Genomic DNA, 20,155 nt, shown 5'->3' with positions numbered 1-20,155 from the left:
TTATGTTCCATGTTCTGAGTTCATGTCTTTTATTTTGAAGGTTAGCTTTGTTCCATAGCCTTAAGCCCCGTTCACACCAAGAACGATAACTATAAAGATAACTATAAAGATAACGATATTAGCGTCCACACCAGCTAACGATATCGTCTGTTTATTCTGAGCGCACACGCGTCTGCAGCTTTAAATCCTCGAGCACGTTATAGCAGGATGGATTCTGATTGGATGTCAATGTTGATATCGTTCATCAGCTGGAAAAAAAATCATTCTGAAAATGATTCCAGCGACACCGTTTCTCTATGCATTTATCGTTATAGTTGTAGTGTGGACTCTGCTTTTCTTTAATATCTAGAATGATTTTTAGAACTATATCTTTATCGTTATCTTTATAGTTATCGTGCTTGGTGTGAACGGGCCTTTAGTCCTCATGTTTCCTCTCCCTCATGTTCCTGTTTCCTGTCTTAATTGTTTTCAGGTGTTCCTTGTTAACTCGTTAGCTTGTGTATTTATAGCCTTCATGTTTCCATTTTCTCTTTTTGAGCTTTGATCAGTGGAACCTGCTGTTTGTGAATTCTGTTCGAGTTTGTTGACGTTAAGTTCAAGTCATTATTTGGTTCTGTTTATTTTCTGTTTCGTTGACGCTTTTTGAAATAAACTGCACTTGTGTATAACTCTACTTCCGTGGACTCAGCGTTACACTTAAAGATTCTCTCTCTGTCTCTGCCTTCATGTTTTGAATGTGGTTCACAGGCCAAAAAAATTAAATCACAAATATAATAAACACTGTAGTCAGTGGACAAGCCAATTAAATATATGCACTGGGATGCTGCTGTTTGACAGGCAAGGAACAACTACATAAAGAAAGGATATTTGATCTTCAGTGAGAAGAACTGCATGGCATTTTTCTTTCTCTCACACACATTCCCTCTCATCAATTTTCAGGAACGCCTGTTGCTGTCTGTTTTGCCAAGGCATGTCGCCATGGAAATGAAGGCTGACATCAACGCCAAAAAAGAAAACATGATGTTTCACAAGATCTACATCCAGAAGCACGACAATGTCAGGTGAGCATTACTGTTGTGTGTCAAACTGTGCCACATTAACCATGACTGCATTTGATTCGATTGTGAAAAGCGGTCTAATCAAGTGATCCAAGAAAATGTAGGATATTATTGGTCTTTATTATTTTTCCCACCCTCTTGGCCTTAATTAGCGTTAGCTTTTAGCTAAAGTTGCTCACCTGCTTTTTATCATCTCTTGTGGCCGTGTGGCCCTTTCTTTTTTTATTTTTACTCTTTCCATTCATCTTCCCTGTCTCTTTCACCCATTTTGTCTTTGCTTTAGCTCTGGAAGCTTGTAATAGAAACAGTGGGGCTTTTCTTTTGAAATGTGGTCAGCTAATTATGGCGAGAGAGGGAATAGTTAATTATCAGTCCGTAGACTAGCGCTAACCCCGGAAGATACTGAAATGAAGCCACGATTCAATTAAAGCGCTCCACAGCGCCTGCTCAGAGTGAATTTCCCCTCAGCTCAAGGGATTCACACACTCATACTCTATACTTTTCTACCTACAGTAGTTGTTATGTTATCGACCTCTATGCTTCCAAACATTGGCATGACTGTTTCCTGTGAAATGTTACCAGAGCATTTAATCAATGCAGGAACATTTAAGTTAACTATAGACTTTTATGTTATAAAAGACAAAGCAACAATTCATCCAGTTTAAATCTCTCTCTCTCTCTGTGTGTGTGTCTTTGTCAGTATTTTGTTTGCAGACATCGAGGGTTTCACTAGTCTGGCGTCGCAGTGCACTGCTCAGGAGCTGGTCATGACTCTAAACGAGCTGTTTGCCCGCTTCGACAAGTTGGCTTCGGTGAGCACATCTATTAACACATGCCTAAAAGATGTTTCTCAACTGGATCGTTGTTGCACCATTGTCTTTTTACTAATGTGACAACACGAGGTTTATGTTTAATGATATTAGTTCAGCAGGACGCATACAGTTGTCATGTTTTCGTTTAAATATAATACATGTTTAAATGATCTAAAACACAAAATACATTACTGCTTTGTGAACATGACTACGTTTAGTAAATAGCAGATTTCAACATTGATAATAAGAAATGTTTCTTAAGCATCAAATGAGAATACTATAATGATTTCTGAAGGATCATGTGACACTGAAGACTGGAGCAATGATGCTGAAAAATCAGCTTTGCATCACAGGAATAAATTACAATTTAAAAGATATTCAAATAGAGAAGAGTTATTTTAAATTGCAATATTATTACTGTTTCACTGTGAATATTTTGATATTATGTTGATGCAAAAAAAATGTCAACATAAAAACACAAATTATAAAGGTTTTGAAAGGCTGAAAAATGTCTAACAAGCATGGACATTTGTCTGTTTTTGGTTTCAAAAAACACATTATAAAAGGGAACTACCTTATAATGTATGATATGACACTTTTAAGTACTGGGAAAAATTTCTATCTTTATTAAAATAGCTATATGCAATATATGCATGGTGCTGTTGCTGTCAGTGGTGGGGTTTTTGTTTGGGTTCACCAGTGGTGTCCACTAGAAGATCTGATGGGAGTCCTGATGGGTGCTGGACGAAATGATGAATTACATCAGCATTTCAAATGCAGCACTCCTCCATGGAGCTATTTTTTTAAAAACACTTATTCATTCAAGAATGAAACAACCCTACTTCATGTTGCTCTGCTTTGACTTCTCTTAAGACGTGTTGCTCGCTGTGATCTATGTCCTAACCAATGTGAAAGGTTTCTGCTTGTTGTTTCACTGAAGTTTGATCAGTATTGACACGTTTGCACATGGTGTCACATGCACACACAAAAATCACACACTAAGCAGAATGACTACCCTCTTTTTACACCTCAGCGTGAAGCTGCTATCTCCCCAGCTTGAACTTTTTAATTAACTCTGTTCCTTTTGTGTGTGTGTGTGTGTGTGTGTGTGTGGTGTGTGTGTGTCTGTGTGTCTGTGTGTGCAGGAGAACCACTGCTTACGGATCAAGATCCTGGGGGATTGTTACTACTGCGTGTCAGGGTTACCTGAGCCCAGAGCAGACCACGCTCACTGCTGCGTGGAAATGGGGGTGGACATGATTGAAGCCATTTCGTAAGTCTCACTTAGACATCAGTTCATCTGAACATTAACCTTGTGAGATTTATTTCATATGAACAGTTGTGAGGTTAAATCATCTCCTTTTTGGATGTTGGATATATTCAATATTTTATGTCTACTTATTGATATGGGATTTGTGGACAAAATGTACACAGATTTGTACTGTAACAAATATAATTTTTTATGTTAAAGTGAGACCCTGACAGTTGGGGAAAATGACCTGGTGTTTTTATTATTTAATGTAACTATTCATATTATTTTATAATAGTTGTTATAAGTAGTTTAATAATACTGTAACTATTTATAATTCATTCCACGAATTAGATGCAAATTCATAGATGAACAGTATATTGCAGCTAGTGTTGTTTTTGTTAATGTTAATTGAAATAAAGCAAAAATGTATTAATAATATAACAAAAATTAAATATATATTAGAAATTCTGCATCAGCCAACTAACTGAAATAACAAAAAAAAAGTTAAATAAGTACTAAATATCTAAAACTAAAATGAAAATTTTAATTTAAACTAAAATAAAATTACTAAAAATGACAAAAGCACATACAATTAAATGTCTAAAAAATTCAAAATCAAAAACTGCTAATAAAAGCTAATATGGACTACTAGTATGTAAAAATAATACTAAAACAAGACTTGATTTATTAATATCATGTTTGTGTTTGTGTCAGATTGGTGCGAGAGGTCACAGGGGTCAATGTAAACATGCGGGTCGGGATCCACAGTGGTCGTGTGCACTGTGGGGTTCTTGGATTGAGAAAGTGGCAATTCGACGTGTGGTCCAACGACGTAACGCTGGCCAACCACATGGAGGCTGGAGGCAAAGCCGGGTGAGACTCCGACATGTACACACCGCTATACATAGCACTGGACAGACTGTTTAGTAAATGTAACATTAACAGTGTTGACACAGCTGAACCTGGCTTTATTCCTCAGGAGGATCCACATCACTAAAGCTACTCTGCAGTACCTGAATGGAGACTATGAGGTGGAGCCAGGTTTTGGAGGGGAGAGAAACGCCTACCTGAAAGAGAACAGCATTGAGACCTTCCTAGTGTTGGGCTGCAGTCAAAAGCGGGTTAGACACGTCATTCTGTGCTGAGTTCATGCAACAGCATTTTTGAGATGATTGTGCTATAACCTTTACCATCTTCAAATGTCACCAACAAGCAACATCTCTGCTATTAAAATACACACACACTATCTTCCAGTCAAAAGTTTGGGATCATTGAGACTTGTAATGTTTTTAAAGAAGTCTCTTATGATCATCAAGGCTGCATTTATTCAATTAAAAATACAGAAAAAAAACTGTAATCTTGCTAAATTTTATTACAATATAGCATAACGGTTTCTATTTTATTATCCTTTAAAATATAATTTATTTCTGTGATGCAAAGCTAAATTTTCATCAGGCATTACTCCAGTAAAGTGTCACATGATCCTTAAGAAATCATTATAATACTGATTTATTAATAGAATCATCAATGTTTGCAACAGTTGTGCTTACTAATATTTTTGGGGAAACTGCGATACTTTTTTCAGGATTCTTTGATGGAAAGAACAGCTTTTATTCAAAATATAAATCTTTTCTAACAATATAAATCTTTGCTACCACTTCTGAACAATTTAACGCATCCTTGCTGAATTAAAGTTTTAATTTCTTTCAAACTGTAGTGTATATTGTAAGATAAAGTTTCTTCCAAAATCTTAAGCAGCAGAACGGCTTCCAGCTCTGATAATAAATCAGCATATTATTATGATTTCTGAAGGATCATGTGACACTGAAGACTGGAGTAATGATGCTGAAAATACAGCTTTGCATCACTGGAATCAGTTAGATTTTAACATATATTAAAATAGAAAAACATTAAACATTAAACTGCATAAATGCAGCCTTGATGGGCATAAGAAACTCTTGTAAAAAAAAAAAAAAAAAACATTAAAAATATTATTATGGGATTTTCTAACCTGCAAAAAAAACAAAACAAAAAAACCTTTTTATAGTAAAAAATAATGGTAGAACATTTCTTTAAATATAATCAGTACAGTCAAAATTACTGTGCTGCTCTTAAAATTTTTATCACAAAATCTCAAATTAAATGGATATAGTTTTACACTGTAAATAATAATGTTATGATTTGTGATGCATAAATTCATTTGTAACGTTTCATACAATGGATTTTAGTTTTATCGTTTTTTTGGAACTTTTTTTTTTATCAATTTAGACATTTATTAATTATCTGGCATAATTTGTTTTGTTCTAGTATTTAGTTTAATATCGGTGCATCCTTGAATTTAAATCCTTCTCTTTTATTCAAGAGCACAGAACTTTTCCTCTGTCCTTGACTGTTTCAGAAGGAGGAGAAGGCCATGATGGCTAAGATGCAGCGCACGCGGACGAACTCTAACGAGGGTCTGGTGCCGCGGTGGGTGCCTGACAGATCCTTCTCCAGGACTAAAGACTCCAAAGTCTTCAGACAGATGGTGAGACTTCTGTCACCCACTCCCTATGACTCTCTCTCTCTCTCTCTCTCTCTCTCTCTCTCTACATGCTTCTTTCAGTCCTCCTACATTACTCTCATATCTTTCTAACCTTCTTTGGCTCACATTTGTTTCTTTTCTTTGCTCAGGGCATTGATGAAACATCCAGCAAAGACAAGTGAGTGTTTTTTCTCACCTTTTAGGGAATAATGTAGTAGGGGAAGTGGGAAAACAGGCAGAATTAGTAATGTGCTTTTCTGACTGTTCTTCTGCACACAAACGCAGCCGTGGTGCTCAGGAGGCGCTGAACCCTGAGGACGAGGTGGATGAGTTTTTGGGCCGTGCCATTGATGCCCGCAGTATTGACCAGCTCCGCAAAGACCACGTGAAGAAATTCCTCCTCACCTTCCAAACCTCCAGCCTGGAGAAGAAGGTCAGACTCAAAGACGCTGGCTGAGTACCAGCTTCCCATCCAGTTTAATGTAGTAGTGCCAGTCTAACAGGATGGATGAGATCATCAGAGATCAAATGTGACCCTGGGCCACAAAACCAGTCTTAAGTGTAGATTTTACGAAATTGAGATTTATACATCACCTGAAAACTGAATAAATAAGCTTTCCATTGATGTATGGTTTATTAGGAGGACAATATTTGGAGGAGATACAACTATTTGAAAATGTGGAATCTGAGGGTGCAAAAAAATCTAAATACTGAGAAAAATCACCTTTAAAGTTGTCCAAATGAGATTCTTAGCAATGCATAGTGAAAATCAAAAATGAAGTTTTGATATATTTTATTGTAGGAAACATGATCTTGATTTTATATCCTTATGATTTTTGGCATAAAAGAAAATAACTTTGACCCATACAATGTTTTTTTGGCTATTGCTAAAAATATACCCCAGTGACTTAAGACTTGTGGTCCAGAGTAACTCCAATTTCCTGCTTGGTGCTTAAGAAGAAGAAAAGTAGACTGAATTCTTCAGAGTTGTTCAAATCAGATTTTTAACATGTTATTAGGTTAACAGAGTTCTTGGGGTGAACGTTAGACATTAGCTATCACCAATAACTCGCACAGCACCTATTTTTAGCACAGATTGGTAAACCAACATATTTTAATATTTTATTTTCTTGTCTTGTTTCTAGTATGCTAAGAAGGTAGACGATCGCTTTGGCGGTTATGTGGCCTGTACTCTGCTGGTCTTCTGTTTCATCTCTTTTATCCAGATCATCATATTCCCTCAGTGAGTGATCAACACACACACACACAGATACACACACACATGATGTAATGACGTCATTGGCGATGATGTAATGGCGTCGTGTCTATCAAACATTCAAATATATAAAGTCAGTGATCATAACTTTAGTCAGTTAAAAACATCATAATCATGAAACATTTACATTTGAATTTTGCAACAACACCCAAATACAGTAACAGCAATAATGTGCTTACGAGGATTTTAGTCTTGAAGATATAAAGTAAATAAATTAGGTGTCATCAGTGCAGAAACCATGATCCACTTACTAAACATAATCCATTGCGATGTATTTGTTATTAAATGAACTTACCTTTTGCCAGATTGCCCTTCATCCAAGCCATCGGCCATCACTAACACACACACACACACACACATGCTTACTTAAAAGGAAATTCACCCCAAAATGAAATTGACCTACAGATCTAGAGAAAGCTGCTTGGTTATGAAGTGACTTCTGTGTAAGCATTACTTTGTGCATTTGCTATTGGCAATAGAACTAGACCAGTTTTTACCATGCTAATGCTAATTGCTAATGTGACTGCACCTGAATCCTATTAGAAAACATTGTGCATTTATAAAAATGTTATTTTAAAACTGTTTTTACAAACGAGGGCTGACCATACGTCCTTTTTTCCCCACACACGTCCTGGCCAGGACTTCTATATTGCCTCAAATATCCAGGTTTTGTTTTCCTGATGCTTCTAGTCAAACACATCTCATATGTACGTGTATTTGCATCGCTTTGACCTTCCTCTGTAGATCCCACCTTCTGGCACCCCACTGTTGCACATGTTTCGATTTTTACCTTCAGCAAGTATGAAAACAGGAAAACAAAGCCAAAAACTGGGAATTTTAGGCAGTGTAGCAGTCCTGGCCAGAACGTGTACGGGAAGCGAGGGCGTATGGTCACCCTTCAAAAGGAGGTTTTGTCATGTTTAGCTAACTTTTGTACAAATATGTCCCTAATATATGGCTAAGTATGCACACACTCACACACTCCACATGAATCTGAATCTCCTGTGTGTTTTGCAGTACTCTGGTCATGCTGGGAATATACATCAGTATCTTCGTCATTCTTGCCAACATCCTCTTCATCTGTGCCATTTACTCCTGTGTGAAGGTAAGAAGTCTGCTTATGCAGTTTTTCATTCTCTTGCATCTTCTCTTGTTCAAATCTGTACAATTGTCCTTTCTTTCGCTCTGTTTCGCAGCTCTTCCCTGCTGCTATGCAGACCGTGTCCAAGAAGATTGTTCAGTCTCGCACCAACAGCACACTGGTGGGAGTTTTCACCATCATCCTCGTCTTCATCGCTGCCTTTGTCAATATGGTATGCAGAGCTGCCAAATCACTTCACACACAACGTTAGTGTGTCTAACACTTAGCTAACAATCTTATTTCTTCCAAAGAGACTGTATGGTCACAAATGTTACTTAAAATACCAATTCTGTCAACATTTACTCACCCGCATGTCGTTCCAAACACATACGACTCTATCATCTACAGAACACAACATTTTGCCAAATGCCTGTACAATAAAAAAAAATGACCAGGGTTGTCAAGATCCAAAAATGGCAGTAAAGAGTTAGAGAAAGTGCAGTGTTTATTTTGAGGTGACCTCTCCATTTAAAGGAATAGTTCAGCCAAAAATGACAATTTGCTGAAAATATACACACCCTTTAAAGGGTTAGTTCTCACAAATATTAAAATTATGTAATTAATGACTCACCCTCATGTAGTTTCAAACCCGTGAGACCTCAGTTTATCTTGGGAAAACAGTTTAAGATATTTTAGATTTAGTCCGAGAGCTCTCAGTCCCTCCATTGAAGCTGTGTGTACGGTCTACTGTCCATGTCCAGAAAGGTAAGAAAAACATCATTAAAGTAGTCCATGTGACATCAGAGGGTCAGTTAGAATTTGTTGAAGCATCGAAAATACATTTTGGTCCAAAAAATAGCAAAAACTACGACTTTATTCAGCATTGTCTTCTCTTCCGTGTCTGTTGTTTGACAGTTCAAAACAAAGCAGTTTGTGATAACCGGTTCGCGAACGAATCATTCGATGTAACCGGATCTTTTTGAACCAGTTCACCAAATCGAACTGAATCGTTTTAAACGGTTCACGTCTCCAATATACATTAATCCACAAATGACTTAAGCTGTTAACTTTTTTAATGTGTCTGACACTCCCTCTGAGTTCAAACAAACCAATATCCCGGAGTAATTCATGCACTCAAACAGTACATTGACTGAACTGATGTGAAGAGAGAACTGAAGATTCACCCATTCACTGCAGAGCATCCACTGGTGAGCAAGTGATGTAATGCTACATTTCTCCAAATCTGTTCTGATGTAGAAAAAAAACATCTACATCTTGGATGGCCTGGGATTGAATAAAATTTCAGCAAACTTTCATTTTAGTGGTGGAGAATTACTAAAAATGTTTGTATCTATGCCTAAAATGATGATGTATTTCGGAGCCTGAGTGTATGTTTTGTGTTTTCTGCAGTTTTCCTGTGATACACAGACGCTTGTGGACTGTGTAGCAGAGCGGTTTAACTGGTCATCAGAGATGGTGACTCCCTGTGTCATTCAAAACTTGTCTCGCTTTGCAGCCGATGGCCTGAACATCTGTCCCAGCAACACTCCCTCCTGCCCCTTCCCTGAGGTAAAACCTGTGTATAGTCACACTAAGATCCAAACTTTGTAGCGTATGAAACCGGATTCATGTTTTATCCCCTATGCCTCTTTCAGTATTTCAGCTACAGTGTGCTGCTGACCATGTTGGCCTGCTCAGTGTTCCTGCAGATCAGTAGTATAGGGAAGCTGGCTTTAATGCTGCTCATCCAGCTCACCTTCCTGCTGCTTGTGGAGTGGCCAGAGGTGGCGCTGTTTGACAACGCAGACCTCTTCGTCACTGCCAATGCGCTGTGAGTACCGCTCCCAGCCTCTAGAGGGCGTCAGTAGAGCTCAAACACCACAGAGACGAGTAGCTTAGAAGAGGCTTTATGTTCAGAAGATCATAACTAGAGCCCATCTGTGGTCTGTTGTTTGTGATTATATTCAATAATATAATGACATTACATTAATTTAGCATTCAAGTTTTAAATACTGTGGTCTGTGGTTTGCTACAATGTTATTTTAGTATAATTTACATACTACTATATTATAAATTATAGCTCTTATTTTTATATTTTCAGTTTTCATTTTGAGAAAGTTTTAGTAGTTTTGTTACATGCTTTTTGTTATATATCTTTTGTCTTTTTTATTCTTTTTTATAATGCTCTATTTTTTGTGTATTTTAATTTAGTTTTAGTTTCAGGATTTTTTGTAATTTACTGTATCTTAATTTTCTTAAGTTTTTGATCTAGTATATTTCATCTATATTTAAGCTTTATTTCAATTAATGGATTTTTTTAAATAGTTTCAGTTTTCAGTCAACAAAACTGGTTTGCAATAATAATTATAAAATAGAAAAATAAATAAAATATGAAATATAGAAAACAATAAAAAATATTGTAAAAATCTCTGAATATGCTGATGTGTATATGAAATATAAATAAATGCTCTAAGGTTAAAGAGTCGTTGGGATGTGAACCTTTTCACTGCACGTTAAAACGAGAGTTTTTGTTGTTCTTCTTTAGTGTTTTCAATGAAACTCTTTGTTTATTGCTTCTATAAATGCAAAAATGTTTAATGTTCTTGGTTTTTCCGCAGGTCCAGTCTCAATACAACTACTGAGCAGTGGTATGTGCAATTAACACAGTCTCTTTTTAAGTCTCTGATGTAAATAATTTATCCTGTGGCTGACCTGATCTCTCGTTCCAGTTCTTCCACGGTGACTAAAGTGTCCCTAAAGGTCATGACCCCAGTCATCCTCACTGTATTTGTACTAGCACTGTACCTACATGCCCAGCAAGTGGAGTCAACGGCTCGTCTAGACTTCCTCTGGAAACTTCAGGTCAGGGTTTAAGCCTACAGTGTTTTGACCAACACCAAAAGTTTAATCACTAAACTACAACCACATATCTTTAATGTTGTCATCATGGTTTACTAAGATATACAACAACATGTAAAAAATGTCAAGAAATAACTTGTTCATAAAATACATTGAGAATAATTCATTTGTCTGTTTCTCTACAGGCCACAGAAGAAAAGGAGGAGATGGAGGAGCTTCAAGCCTACAACCGCCGGCTCCTCCACAACATCCTGCCCAAAGACGTGGCCGCACACTTTCTAGCCATAGAGAGGAGGAACGACGAGCTGTACTATCAGTCGTGTGAGTGTGTGGCCGTCATGTTCGCCTCCATCAGCAACTTCTCCGAGTTCTACGTGGAGCTGGAGGCCAACAACGAGGGAGTGGAGTGTCTGAGGCTCCTCAATGAGATCATCGCTGATTTTGATGAGGTTTGGGTTTGAAAAGAATTGAGAGAAGCATAAATTATTAAACCATTCTTTATGACCAATATAAAGGATCTAACTTTTGAACGGTAGTGTATATTTATGAAAACCTCCCCTCTATATCTCTCCTCTGTTGCAGATCATCAGTGAGGAGAAATACAGGCAGCTGGAGAAGATAAAGACCATTGGCAGCACCTACATGGCCGCATCCGGCCTTAACGACTCCACCTATGACAAGGAAGGCCGCTCGCATATAACCGCCCTGGCAGACTATGCCATGCACCTCCGCGAGCAGATGAAATACATCAATGAGCATTCCTTCAACAACTTCCAGATGAAGATCGGTGAGTTTCAAAATAAGTGTCCAATCTTCACTGATTTCTTTTATTCTTTCTTAAATGATCAAGTCAGATCAAGTTCATGTGGTGCATGGCTGTTTGTCAGCAAGTCTCTTAGAACATCACATAATTTGACCTTTTTATGACAAGCCAGTATAAGTTCAGGGTTCATATAAACAGAACTTTTAGAATCTAAAAGTGGATTTGGATTCATTCAGATTGATTAAAACTAGTGCATGTGAACATACTTCTTGAAAATGTGGTTGTTGTTTTTTCACCATGATAAAACTGAAAAATGTAACTTGTACGTTTTTATAACAAGGTGTCATGTGGTACGACTACGCACAAATACAACAGTTTTTTTATTATGCATGATCTAAATACTAGTTACCGTGAAAGTTTATTTTAATAAACGTTCTGAAATTATTCAAGTGTGTATGCAACTTATTAAAGGTGTCGAGAAAATATGTTCTAGAGAGTTATACCCAGTGTTGTTAATTAAAATGATAAAGTTTTTACATTTAATACACTTATAATATTAGATAAAACATTAGATATTAAAAATTTTGCCTTGACAATTAACTGTTTACAATTAAGGGTGTGTATGCTAACGAAGGATAAAGTGCTAGAGGAGGACCGGGATCAAATGAGGATTTTACTGACGATAGAAGGAGAAACAAACAATATACTACACTTACAATACAATACAGGGTTAACATACAAATAACAGCATTAACATCACAAAAGGTTAAGTTACAAATAATCACGGACAAAGAAGAACTACACAGACAATGTATTTAAGCACACAGAAAGTGTTGAGGGAACTGGAGACAGGTGGGGATCAATCAATTAACAAAACAAGAAAAGGAAGATGACCAAATAAGGAAACATTAAGTTCATAAACGTAACATAACTAAAATAAAATAAGTTTAAATACTAAAACTAGTAGTGCTGCTGTCAAACAATTAATCACGATTAATCACATCCAAAATAAAAGTTTTTATTTAAATAATATATTTGTGTGTGTACTGTGTATATTTATTATCTATATATAAATACACAAACATGCATGTATATATTTAAGGAAAATATGTTTTGGTTTATAAATACTAAAATACCAGTAGTCACACTACGTGACATCACACGACATGATTTTTTTCTACATGAAATTAAGGCTACATTTCTAAATTGGCGTGTGTGTGTGTGTGTGCGTGTGTGTGTGTGTGTGTACAGGACTGAACATTGGGCCAGTGGTCGCAGGAGTTATTGGTGCCAGGAAGCCCCAGTATGATATCTGGGGAAACACAGTCAACGTGGCCAGTCGAATGGACAGTACAGGGGTCCCAGACCGTATTCAGGTAAACCTTCAAGCCTTGAGATGCCATAATCATCAGGAGAAAGTGTTTCAGAAGTGATTTTCTGACGTTTAACTGGATGTTTGCAGGTGACCACAGACCTGCACCAGGTGTTGGCCGGTAAAGGTTACCAGCTGGAGTGTCGAGGGGTCGTAAAGGTGAAAGGCAAGGGTGAGATGACCACTTACTTCCTGAACGACGGACCTCCCAACAGTTAGCAGCACACTAGAGTTCCTTTGGATTCCCACAATCCCTAGAGAGGAGGATTGATCGAGGCAAGCAGAAGACAAACAAGCAGCCATCGCCATCACTTGAAAAAGGAAGATTATTGAAGAAAAGCAAAGCAGACTCCAGACTGGAGAGTCGTGGCGCTCCTGGATATGGCTGTGCACCTTGAAGGACGATTGTTTTTAAGCCTCTCCCTCAGGCTGCTTGAAAGATGCAAAGTCTGTTTATTTAACAAAGGCCTTTACTTGCCGAAGAAAAACGCTGTACATAAGGCATTTTCTCCAGTTTTTATTTTTGTGTGACATTTTTTTTCCCCTCTGTTATTCTTATTTCAGGTGAATATAAATACAGGTACTCATGTTCTGTTCGGAATTCCTTATTTATTTAGATCTTGATGTTTTGTGCAAAAAGTCCTTTATGGAACAAGTGTGAAAAACGCATACACATTTATACCGTACATAAACCCGTACGCTCGTATATCTGTGTGTGTGTGTACGAATACAGTATCTGTATAAACTAAGAAGAGAACTATTGACCAAAGACCAAAGTATTTAATACAAAAGTTTGAATATTATGTAATGCTCCGACGTCCTCACCCCTCAATTTTTTTCCCTGTTTTCATGACGTCTTATCATTTACAGTAAATTACACTGATTGGTCGATGAGCATCGAGCACCAGATCATATGAAGGACTGAATGGTTTAAAAATGTACCTTTTCCTTCAGAATGACAAATTCTGGATGGAAAACTTGTTTTGAAAAGCTAATTTTTAATTTTTTTTTTTTTTTTTTGAAGTACGACCAGGTCTGGGTCTTCAACGCGTTCTATAGGAAGACTTTGGTTTTATTTTATGTGTTCCGTCAACCATTTCTTCTTTTTTCAAAGAAGTATTTTTGGTACAAAATGAAATAAAAGGAAAAAAAAAAAGTTTTTCTGAGGCATCTGGGGAAAAGCCACGCCATTGGATACCACGGTACGATCCAATTCATTCTAGAAGGACTTTTTTTTAAAAACAAAAGAAATATATCTATAAATTATGACTGAATACTGTGCTTTGTAATCTCGAAGGGGCATAACTCTTTTCACTGTGAGGTTTCTATGATACAACTAGCTGCTTTCTTGCCAAACTAAACAGCTCAAAAGCATGTCTGATTGTGGTATCTTCTCTACCAGTTTTGTTTGTTTGATTCCCTGAAGTTTTCATGTTTGGGTATTTTGTATCACCTCTGTATCTTTTTTTTTTTCTTTTCCTATTCTGGTTGTTCTTATATCTATTTGATTATGATTCCATTCCAGCTGAGAAGAGGGAACAAAGCCCTGAACTGAGTACTAACTGATCAACTGCAGTCAGTCAGTCATATGATCAGATAAACTATATTATTCCCTCCACCCTTGTTATGCTTCATTGTAGTGAACATCTCTTTAAGGAAAAATACACATTTAAGCCGTAAACTTCAAATTCATTAGGTAAACAGTTGCTAGCCAGCTAATTGCTAATATAGAAGACTTCCCTTACACTGCATGTGTGCAGTGCAAATTGCAGTGCATTTGCCTTAATTTAACAAATTTCAGCATATGATAACAGTGCCTCTGTATCAGACGGTGTACAACGCAAACTGTGCGAATCACCTGTTGGACGCGACACGTTCATCAGCTCAGTCACCTTTTTCAGCATAATGGCTTGCATGATGGCCTTTTTCCTGCTTTGTGTTCTTCACTTATTGAGAATTTGCTGTGATGGTAGCTTGCTCATTGCATGTCAGTTGATCAGGTTTGTACCAAAGGCAGGGCGCCCTGTTGTTCCGTCCAGTATGTCGAATAAAAGCGTACACGAGTGGAGATTCAGCGTGAGGCAAGCAATCACAGTATCTGATGTACTGCTGACACACAGGAGTGTATTTGAGTACTACTGACTCTCACCCTGGGGCCTCTGTGTAGATCAACGCTGAACGACTCCTGATCGTTTCCTTATTTTCGATTACCTTTTTGTTCGTTTCATTCTTTTTTTACTTTAGTTGAAGGATTAGAAAAGAGACGAGCTCTCCAGCTTTGCAAAGGATAGTTGAGGAAAGACTCTTGATGAATATAGACACAACTTTTCCCCTCTAAAAATAAAAATATGTCTGTTTTATTTGGTTTTTGTGATTGCTTATTATTGTGGTTTTGTTTGAATCCCTTTTTAAGTTTTGGTAAAATACATAAGGAATTTATTTGCTTCAAATTATTGATAAGTACACGTCACCTGTTTTATCACCATTATTAGGAAAGAAAAACAAATGGGATCAGATTTTAATTTTTTTTTGCAATTAATTATTATCACTTCCATAATCAAACTAGTATCACTTATTAAAGGTGCGGTAGGTAACTTTTGACGCTCTAGCAGTTAATAACCAGAACTGCTTGCGTCTTGCGGAAGAACATCGTAGCCGGAACTACTTCTCTCTGTTTATGTCTATGAAGAATCACAAAGGTACTGGGTTACTCCGCCGCGGTACCCCCGGAGCAATCTAAAATAGTCAGAATATAAACACTTATTATAGGTGCACCCTAGTGATTCAGGACAAGCTAAAAACACGGTTTGGAAAATGGATTCATGCTGTACTCGCTTATTATGTTCATTTTTCTACATCTTGAACACAAACAAAGTTACGGACCGCAGCTCTGATTGGTTATTTTTTACCGGGAGCGCATGACTTTCTGCAAATGGCAATAGGACCACTGGGAGGAGCCAGAGGAGCTTGATTTTTTTTCCACAGATTATCTGTCTCATATTCTACTGTCAGGACTCAGGACATAATGACAGGTTTAATAAATATGTAAAAAATATTTTTTTTTACAAAAGTTCCCTACAGCACCTTTAAATTTTAACAGTGTGAACGGATTCATTTCTGCATGTCAGAACTCTACATGATATTTGCGTGTAAATCCAGATGCTTTGCTCAGTGTAGGTTTTATGCATTTGGTGAGCTGTAATTGAAATACCATTGTTAAGGTAGCTTAACATGATCTTAGATCTTAATGTCATCCTCTTGTAGTCAGTCTTTGAAGATCCAAAACATTTAGAGGTCTACTAAAAACTTAACCTCAGGAAGATGTTTCAGAATGTTAGCTGCTTCAGGTCAACTACCTTTATTTCAAAAAGTTAAAAATAGCAACGTTTCGGTCAAAGACCTTCGTCAAGCAAATCAGCCTGATGAAGGTCTTTGACCGTAACGTTGCTATTTTTAACTTTTTGAAATAAAGGGAATTGACCTGAAGCAGTTTTGACCTGAATCTTTGATCTTGCACCTGGTCAAGACTTTTTTTTGGATGTTCGTATTTAGATTTTTCTTTATTATTAATACTGGACCGTAATGCACGTATATAAAAAATTACCCCAAGAGTATGGAACTAAATTTATTGCACTAAATTCTATGGCACAGCCATAGATGTGTAGTGGATATGTTACCTGATTGCAGAGTTGTGTCCTCTGCACCTCCTTTTCTGCAAAACGAAGTGACACACTGCCGTGTTGAAGTATTATGGGACTGTGATCGCCATGTGAACATACTGTCTCACAGATTTATAGACCAGAGATCAAAACAAGCTGAAGTCTGGGCAGGTCATTGACATCGCATTCACAAACCTGAGAAAAGAAGTGAAATTTGCATTGAAGCATTAAACATTAATAGTCTGTTGACAGACACACATAAGTCTATAGCTTCATACTTGGTCATTTCGCTGTTCTTGCGTGGGAAGTGACGGGTTTGAGTCCAAGGCTCCTGGTTCTTCAGGCCATCGGTGGAAACCCACCAGCCGTACTGCTGGCTGTACGTCACAGGAACATGATACAGGTGAAAGGGAAACACAGGATCTCACACTGATATCACTTATTAACAGCTAGAGAATTCCTCCATTCTGACCAAGTATGATTACATAAACTCTCAGAGTAATAGATGCAACCTTACCTCGTGTAAGTTGGTTCTGAGTAGATGTTAACATCATGTCCCCAAATATGTGATTCCAAAGAATGCACATTTCTGTGCAGCCAGGCAAGCACTTGAGCAGAGCAACCTCAGACCTTTTTATTAGATCATTCAAACTACAGAGGTCGCATCAGTTTTTTTTTTTTTTTACATATACTGATACATTGCTATTTAGTCTTTTAGGTTTCACTCATGGTCCCCTTAATTATAAAGAGCTCATAAAAATGAATGTCACAAAGAACAACACTCTTGCCACTGTTTGACAACACATGTTAACCCTCTCAAGGCAGGCATTGCTGATTTGCAACAGGTAAAAACTAACTATATTTTATGTATCTGGAGTACTAAAAACTTGTTACTAAAACTTAATTTGAGCCTGAGAGGGTTAATCGAAAACAGCACTTATACTAATTTACTCTACAAACGGCTGAAGTTTGATAAAGTTGAAATGTACTCCAGTTTGGGTTTTTTTTTTTCTTATAGGATACACTTATGAATTCCTCAATGTGCACTGCACATAAAACTGAGCATCTTGGTATTGACAATTTTAGTCACCATTCAGTGGGTATTACTGCTGGATCTAAAAGAGTGGCGGTCTGCCAGCTACTGGTTTCAAGGTCTTTCCTCTAAGCCAAGATACAGAGGCAGTGTGGGTAGGTATTCCAGTGGCATCTGGCATTTTCAGATGAATACCTCTAAACCACTCTTCGAAGAGGCTACAGTGCTATTTGGAGATGTCAGGTGTCCCTCTGGGTTCTACAGCATGGAGGATCTCAGGCCTCACATCAAGAGACCTTAGGAGGATCCTGAGGGACCTGGAGCTGATGGAAAGCCCTTCATTACTGGCATCTTGTCATCTTCAGAGCTAAGAGAGAAGCAGGAGGGTCTTAATAGAAATGGCTTCAACCAGTTTGCCAATAATCAAATCTCTTTCCACCGCAGTCTTGGTGTCAACACACTCCCTCCTGAATGAGTACCATTGGAGGAAGACTCCAGTTGAATTGTTCATATTTTACTCTTTGATCATGTAGCACACTTCTAGTTCACTGTTACTCTTTCAAGATGCGTTAAGCAAAAGATGTCTGCATTTACCCACTACAGGTGTGATCATTGTGTTCCACAATGAAGCATGGTCCACTCTTCTCCAAACCATCTGCAGTGTCTTACACACTTCACCGGCTGTTTTACTACAATAACTCATACTGGTGGATGATGCAAGTACTCAAGGTGAGTAAAGGCAAACATGCATTGCATTGTTTGGTACCTGCTTTAAATAATGTTCCAAATTCTATGGACTTATGTTGAAGGAAGGAGCTAAGCCATATCTAGAGACCAGAATATCATAAAGACCTGGTGTTGGGATCTTTTGACTTGAGCCAAAAAGCAACCACCCAGAAGCAATGGCTTAGTAAAGAGCACTCATAACGCCCCAAGCAACATCTTAGTAACCCCCCAGGACTCAATAGCAACTCTTTAGCAGCCTCCCAAAACACCTTAGCAATAACATGGCAACCACCCAGAACAGTGCCTTAGCTTCCCCCAAGACACACTAACAATGGTCCAATTCCAAATGGAACACTTCATGTGTACTTGGGGTCATACGGACTTACAATGGCCACTGCGGGCATGTGTCTGTTAAGTCCACAAGACTGTAGGGCAGGGTGTCCAACTCAGTTCCTTGAGGGCCGGAGCCCCTCAGAGTTTTGTTCCAACCCTCCACCAACACACATACCATTTAGTTTTCAAATAAGCCTGAAGGACTTGATTAGTTGGATCAGGTGTGTTTAATTGGGGTTGAATCTAAACTCTGCAGGGCTCCGGCCCTCCAGGAATTGAGTTTGACATAGGGTGCCCCATCATAGGGTCATAGGGTGCCCCATGTCATAGGGTGCCCCATTTTTCATTTTAGCGTTCAGAATGGTGCTCGTGAATGCCCCTTTGCAGCTGTTTAACGCACCCTCGAGCCGCACTTCTGCCAAGCCTGCGGTGGGGCGAGCTCCGCAACAGACTTCTACCTGACAGTCAAAGCGGCATTACGTCACGAAAATGAGGGTGCCATTTGGGACAGGGCCATTGGCTTAGCAGCCACTCAGAGCACCCTAAAAATGCCTAAGCTACCACCCAGAGCATTATGGTATAGCTACAGTCTAGCTACAGCTACAGCCCATAGATATGAATTGGTAGATGCCCCATTCGACTCCGCCAAGCACGTAGATGTGTCCGCCATCTTCTCTAACCCTACACCTTAGTAACCACCCAGGACACACTAGTAATGTCTAAGCAACCACTTACAACACCGTAGTAACAACTCAAAACATGATAGCGATGCAGTTGTGTTCTTGGGGGTTGCTTAAGTATCGCTAGGGTTGCTGTTAAGGCATTTCTAGGGTGTTAAGGCACTAGCCAGAACAAAATAGCAATACCTTAGCAACAACCTAGAACACTGTAGCAACACATTTGTGTTCTGGGTGGTGGCTAAGGCATTGCTAGGGTGTTCTAAATTGTTGTTAAGGCATTACTCAGAACACAATAGCAAAGCAGCCAAGCAGAAGAACACCCCAGTAATGCCTTATAACCACCCAGAACTCAATTGCAATGATTTCACAACAACCCAGAACAATCTAGCATTCACTCTTGCAACCACTCAGCATAATATGTGTTACTATGCTCAAAACACATTAGAAAAAGATTTACTTTTTTAAAAAATATTGAAATCTTGTTAAGACATTCTATGTTCGTAGTTATGTAGTTTAGGTTTTAGTGTATTGATTTTTTTTTTCATGGCGCAAGGTGACGCTAATGCAACAGAAGAAAATAGAGTGTTTTTTTATTGCCAGAGCATGCTGTTTGTTCTTCGGTTGTTAACGTAATGTTAATAAAAGTCTAAATAATTGAGGTAGCTTTATACTAAACATATATGTGAATATGATTAATTGTTGCAATTATTAAATAGGTATGTTATAG

The 20,155-nt window shown here is 38.0% G+C and overlaps 1 protein-coding gene across 1 annotated transcript in view; it reads left to right on the top strand.

The window, feature by feature from the left end:
* Nucleotides 1-15,357, top strand: part of LOC127944560 (adenylate cyclase type 6) — a 47,830-nt gene extending 32,473 nt beyond the window's left edge. Inside the window, exons 5-23 of the mRNA XM_052540581.1 lie at nucleotides 940-1,061; nucleotides 1,759-1,870; nucleotides 3,016-3,143; nucleotides 3,837-3,995; nucleotides 4,102-4,243; nucleotides 5,521-5,649; nucleotides 5,796-5,824; nucleotides 5,932-6,079; nucleotides 6,792-6,889; nucleotides 7,940-8,027; nucleotides 8,119-8,235; nucleotides 9,414-9,572; nucleotides 9,659-9,834; nucleotides 10,622-10,651; nucleotides 10,733-10,865; nucleotides 11,048-11,311; nucleotides 11,445-11,649; nucleotides 12,877-13,001; nucleotides 13,088-15,357. Of these exons, the coding sequence (XP_052396541.1) occupies nucleotides 940-1,061; nucleotides 1,759-1,870; nucleotides 3,016-3,143; nucleotides 3,837-3,995; nucleotides 4,102-4,243; nucleotides 5,521-5,649; nucleotides 5,796-5,824; nucleotides 5,932-6,079; nucleotides 6,792-6,889; nucleotides 7,940-8,027; nucleotides 8,119-8,235; nucleotides 9,414-9,572; nucleotides 9,659-9,834; nucleotides 10,622-10,651; nucleotides 10,733-10,865; nucleotides 11,048-11,311; nucleotides 11,445-11,649; nucleotides 12,877-13,001; nucleotides 13,088-13,216 (2,493 nt within the window). The 3' untranslated portion in view covers nucleotides 13,217-15,357. The remainder of the gene's footprint in view (nucleotides 1-939; nucleotides 1,062-1,758; nucleotides 1,871-3,015; nucleotides 3,144-3,836; nucleotides 3,996-4,101; nucleotides 4,244-5,520; nucleotides 5,650-5,795; nucleotides 5,825-5,931; nucleotides 6,080-6,791; nucleotides 6,890-7,939; nucleotides 8,028-8,118; nucleotides 8,236-9,413; nucleotides 9,573-9,658; nucleotides 9,835-10,621; nucleotides 10,652-10,732; nucleotides 10,866-11,047; nucleotides 11,312-11,444; nucleotides 11,650-12,876; nucleotides 13,002-13,087) is intronic.
* The last annotated feature ends 4,798 nt before the right edge of the window (nucleotides 15,358-20,155 follow it).

Source organism: Carassius gibelio, chromosome A23 (assembly GCF_023724105.1).
Source record: "Carassius gibelio isolate Cgi1373 ecotype wild population from Czech Republic chromosome A23, carGib1.2-hapl.c, whole genome shotgun sequence".
Lineage (NCBI taxonomy): Eukaryota > Metazoa > Chordata > Actinopteri > Cypriniformes > Cyprinidae > Carassius > Carassius gibelio.
This window is presented reverse-complemented; position numbering and strand designations above follow the sequence as displayed.